This window comes from Brassica napus, chromosome C2 (genome assembly GCF_020379485.1).
Source record: "Brassica napus cultivar Da-Ae chromosome C2, Da-Ae, whole genome shotgun sequence".
Taxonomy (NCBI): Eukaryota; Viridiplantae; Streptophyta; class Magnoliopsida; order Brassicales; family Brassicaceae; genus Brassica; species Brassica napus.
In genome coordinates, this window is record NC_063445.1 from 46,214,916 (window position 1) to 46,220,583 (window position 5,668).

The 5,668-nt window shown below is 39.1% G+C and overlaps 1 protein-coding gene across 1 annotated transcript; it reads right to left on the minus strand.

The window, feature by feature from the left end:
- LOC125582445 (chalcone synthase-like) lies at positions 1 to 5,252 on the minus strand. The gene is made up of 3 exons (XM_048749156.1): positions 5,063 to 5,252; positions 4,791 to 4,980; positions 1 to 97 (listed from the first exon to the last, which is right to left on the minus strand). Exons 1-3 carry the CDS (start codon positions 5,250 to 5,252, stop codon positions 1 to 3), a joined length of 477 nt encoding a protein of 158 aa, XP_048605113.1.
- Between the last annotated feature and the right edge of the window lie 416 nt (positions 5,253 to 5,668).

Sequence of the window (5,668 nt, forward strand, 5' to 3'; positions counted from 1 at the left end):
TCAAAACCCGAAATTGCATTTTTTTTCCCCGATTAGCTGGTAGTCATCATCAGGCATGTCAACACCAGAGGTGATGCAGAAGACTATTGTTTCAATCACAAGATATAAAGATCGAAGTATATAAGAAAACTCTTTCTTATTAGCTTAAGAAAATAACTCAAAAATTAAGCTCTCACAAACTCAATCTCTAATCTCACAAGTTATGCAACAAGTTTGCATCTTCTTATATAGAGATATGATATTCCTTTTTCTATCAAACTTAACTTATCTATATAACTCTTAGATAAGATAATTTTCCTATTTCGAATAAGTTTAGTTTAACTTGTGAACCAAGTTATCTTCAAGATTAACTTCAACATTCTCCCCCTTAATCTTGAACTCCATATTCTTCAAATCTTGAATTCCAATAAGCTCCCTCATCTCTTTGAATTTGATTCTTCCCAAAGCTTTTGTCAAAATGTCAGCTTTCTGCAGGCTACCTACGATGTGCTCCACCTCTACTTGGCCATTGTCTACACACTCTCGAATAAAATGATAACGCTTGTGAATATGTTTGCTTCGACCATGAAACACGGGGTTCTTTGTGAGAGCCATTGCTGACTTGTTATCCAATCTTATTGTCACCTTTTCACTTGCTTTCTCGAGTATCTCTGCAAGAAGCTCTTGCAACCGTATGCCTTGTTTTGCTGCTTCAGTGGCTGCCATGAACTCGGCTTCACAGGAAGATAGAGCTACAGTCTCTTGTTTGGTTGAGCACCATGTGATCAAGCATTCGTTTAAGTAGAAGAGATGACCAGTTGTACTTCTCCCATCATCAATGTCCACGTTATGTGAGCTGTCAAAATACCCTACTAACTCGTAATGTCTTGTCTTCATGAATGTAAGACCATAGCTGAATGTTCCTTTCAAGTACCGGAGTACTTGCTTTAGCGCAGCTAGATGACGCTATTTCGGTTCATGCATGTACCTACTCAACACACCAATTGAGTAAGACATGTCTGGTCGGGTGTGAAGAAGGTAACGTAGACAGCCAATTATTCTTCTATACTCTTTTTTATCTAGGTTTCTTTCTTCTTGAGCTTTTGACAACTTCAAACCTGCATCCATAGGGCTTTGAACTGCATTGCAATCGGCCATCTTTGTTTCTTCTAGGATTTTCCTTGCATAACCTTCTTGCTTCAGCATGATTCCTCCATCAAATTGAAACACCTCGATACCAAGATAGTATGTTAGAAGGCCGAGATCACTCATATCGAATTTTCTTGACATCCCTGCCTTGAACTCGTTGATCATCTCTATCTTCGAACCTGTAATGAGGAGATCATCTACGTATACTGCCACAAGTAGTAGGCCATGGTTCTTTATTTTTCGATACAGAGAAGGCTCCTTGCTGCACTTAACGAAATCAAGCTCACCAAGCACTTTGTTTAGTTTCTCATTCCAAGCTCTAGGAGCTTGTTTTAAGCCGTATAAAGCTTTATTAAGCTTATAAACCTTGCTTTCACTTCCTTCTATCACAAAGCCTTCTGGTTGAGAGACATACACGACCTCTTTGAGATCACCATGTAAGAATGCGGTTTTAACATCTAGGTGATGAACTTCCCAACCGTTAGAAGTAGCTAGACCAATAATGAACCGTACGGCTTCTATGCGTGCAACAGGGGCAAATACCTCTTCATAATCAATTCCATGTCTCTGAATATATCCTTTAGCCACTAGTCTTGATTTGTGCTTGCTTATACTTTCATATGAATTCCGTTTGATCTTAAAGACCCACTTAAGTCCAATAGGTTTTGCTCCGAGAGGAAGATCGAGCAGTTCCCAAGTATTACTCTTTACTATTGATGTGATTTCCTCCTTACATGCATCTTTCATACTTATTCTCCAATGGCTTCACTGAAATCCCAAGGCTCATCGTTAATGAGAAGTAGTAAGCTCTCTCCTCCTACATCAGCTAGGTATACATAGTCATCCACGTAGCCTGGTTTCTTGCTTATCCTTGTTGATCTTCTAAGCAGATCTTGTACTTGCTGTGTTTCAGTCTCCGATGGACTTTCTTCCTCTTCTTCGATGTCTTCGTCTTCCATATTACCATCGTTGTTCTGTTCTTGTTCCATTGCTTCTTCTTCTTCTTCTCATAAGCCATTATTTCCGTACAAACCCAAAGATAACTTGAACATACCCGATTCCTCACCGATCTCGTTTGTTGTAGTGTTCCACTTCCATCCTTTGTTCTCATAAAAAACGACATCTCTACTTACCACTATCTTTTGAGTTACAGGATCAAATAACCTGTATGCCTTCGATCCTGGTTCTGTGCCTAAGTTCACGAGGGTTCTCGTCTGATCATCCAGCTTTCTCAGGTGTGGGCTATCTGTCTTTGCGTATCCTAAGCAACCAAACACGTGGAGATGATCGATGCTTGGCCTCTTACCCTTAAGAACCTCATATGGAGTTTGTGACACCAAAGTCCTTGTTGCTACTCGATTTATAAGGTATGTAGAATGTCAAACTCCTTCTCCCCATAGATAATTTGGTACATTCATGTGCTTCATGATGCTTCTAGTCATCTCTAGCAACGTTCGGTTTCGAGGTTCAACCACTCCGTTCTGCTGTGGAGAGTAGGGTGCGGTAAGATGTCGGTTAACTCATGTTTCCTCGCAGAATGCCTTGAATTCATTTGATGTAAACTCTCCTCCTTTGTCGGTTCGAAGTGTTTTGATTGATTCCCCTGTCTCAGCTTCCACCATTGTCTTAAAACTTTTAAACTTCTTGTATGCTTGGCTCTTATCCTCCAGCAATATCAACCACATATATCGACTGTAATCATCAATGAGCATAAATATGTATCTATTTTTCCCGGCTGTAGGTGGTGTAACGGGTCCACATAAGTCCCCATGAACGAGCTCGAGTTTTTGGGTAGCTCGGTACGAGGTTTCACTTGGGAACGAACGCCTTGTTTGTTTTCCAAGTAAGCATGTTGTACACGCTTCATTCTCGATGCTCATGTTTGGTATACCTATAGCCAATTGATTCTTCATCATTGACTTCATTATGTTTGCTCCAATATGTCCTAACCGTGTGTGCCATCTACTGTAATCACTTTGAACAGCCAGTTGAAAGCACTCGGTATGAACACTGTCCATAAGGACTTTGTATAGTCGATTCTGTGATCTTCTAGCCTTGACAATAAGCTTTCCTTCTTTATCATGGAGTGTAAAATGTTCTTCTTTCATCCTTACTTCACATTCCGCTTCTGTGGCCTGTCCAAGACTGATGATATTGCTTTTGAGATCCGGTATGAAGTAGACATCAGCGAGTAGTTTATGTTCTCCAGTTTGACTCACAAATAAAATAGATGCTTTGCGTTTAATATTGATTCTTGAGTCATCGCTGAACCAAACCTTGCCTGTAACACTCTCATCAATTGTTTTGAAGTAGTCTCGCATACCCGTCATGTGATTGCTTGCACCGTTGTCTAGGTACCATACTCTTTTGTTGTCGGCATTGGATTCAAGCTCCTTTGGTTTCACATTCTGTTCGTTAAGGTACACTACTTTGTGCATTAACAACTTGTCAGCTTCTTGAGTATCATCATTCTTCGTCTCACTCTCCGTTTCATATGCCTCCTGGAGTTTTAACAATCTGTCGGGACAGCTGGAGGCAAATTGACCGAGTTTATCACACCTAAAACACAGAATCTTTGAGTAGTCTATATCTCTGTAAGATCTTCCGCGACCTCGACCTCGACCATAGAAGCGTCCTCCTCGACCTCTGCCTCTATAATCTCCATAGGATTAAGTGTTTGGTGTTTCCGAATTAGCGTACATTAGTCTGGTTTGATCACTCTGACCTTCTTCTTCATCATCATGAATTCTCTCTTCATAGGCTTGTAGACGACCGATAATGTCTTTGAAGCTTGTCACTTTTAGGTCAAGCACTTGTTCTAGAGAAGCTACCATGTGGATGTATTTCTTTCGGGGCAAACTCTTGGGAAAATTCTTCACGAGTTTGGTTTCTTCATTGGCTTCTCCTAGGGCAGATGATCTTGAGGAAATTTCGGATAACTTGCTGACGAAGTCACCGATAGTATCGTTGTCTTTCATCTTCAAACGATCGAATTCAGCGTTTAACATTTGTAATCTCGCTTCTCGGACCCTGTCTGCTCCTAGATGGCGAGCTTTGATGGCGTCCCACACTTTCTTTTCAGTGTCAAGTTCTCCAACTTGTAAATTAAGAGCTTCGGGAATGGATTGGAAGAGAAGAGCGATCACCATATCATTCTTATCTCCTTCGGCTGATTCATTCTCAATGAACTCTCAAACTTTGTGAACCTTAAGAAGTATCTTCATCCTGATTGCCCATACTGTGTAGTTTGTAGTAGTTAGCATAGGGCACTTTATCGAGGATGATGATGATCCTTCTATTGGTTTGTTAACGATAGTCGAGAGATCACCCATGGTTGTCGTATGTTCTTCTTAGTTTTGCTCTGATACCAATTATTGTTTCAATCACAAGATATAAAGATCGAAGTATATAAGAAAACTCTTTCTTATGAGCTTAAGAAAATAACTCAAAACTTAAGCTCTCACAAACTCAATCTCTAATCTCACAAGTTATGCAACAAGTTTGCATCTTCTTATATAGAGATATGATATTCCTTCTTCTATCAAACTTAACTTATCTATATAACTCTTAGATAAGATAATTTTCCTATTTCGAATAAGTTTAGTTTAACTTGTGAACCAAGTTATCTTCAAGATTAACTTCAACAAAGACTAGATCAGTGCTTGGACTTGGGCTGACCCCACTCCTCGATAGCCTTAACTGCAGCCTCTTTACCTAGCTTACGGACCTCGGTCACCAAGATGTCCTGCCTAACGTCCAAGGAAGGAGCCATGAAGGTGAATATGTTGGGGTTGTCCTTGAGAAACTCTTCAGTCAAGTGCATGTAACGTTTCTTTATCATTGATTTGTCGCCTGTTAGAGTAATAGATAAAGTTCATGTGTACATGTGAATGAATACTATATATGTGTGCCAAAAATGAAAATGAAGACGTACACACGCACTTGAACTTCTCCTTGAGGTCGTTCATGTGTTCACTGTTGGTGATGCGGAAGTAGTAGTCTGGATACTCTGCTTGGATCACTTGGTTGGGAGGGTTGGCACTGCCTATGGCCGAGATGCTTGTTGGTCCATCAGCTCTTCGTACCTTTCTGATCTCATCCAACGACAAGGCACCCATCACCATAGTAATAAATAACTAAGTAATAACTCACGCAAGCGCGGAATGTGATTATTAGTTTTGTTACTTTTTTAATAAAAATACATTAAATCTGTTTAATTTGGATATATGTTCAATTTTAGGTTGTTTTTTATTTTGTTTTTAATCTCTTAAAATATAGTTATAATTCTAAATCCATATTCATTTTGGTTTGTTTGGTTGAAATTGTCGATGTTTTTGGTTTTTCCGGTGATAACTAAAAAATTATTATTATTTGTTTGGTTTCAGGTTATATGAATTTTAGATAGTTCTGTTGTCGAACCAATGGTTTCATTTTATAGTTTCTAAATATATAATAGTTAAAGAAAAAGAAAATAAAATTATTAAGATAAATCATTCCACTACAATTTGGTCGATAGTGAAAGAAACATTAATATATATAT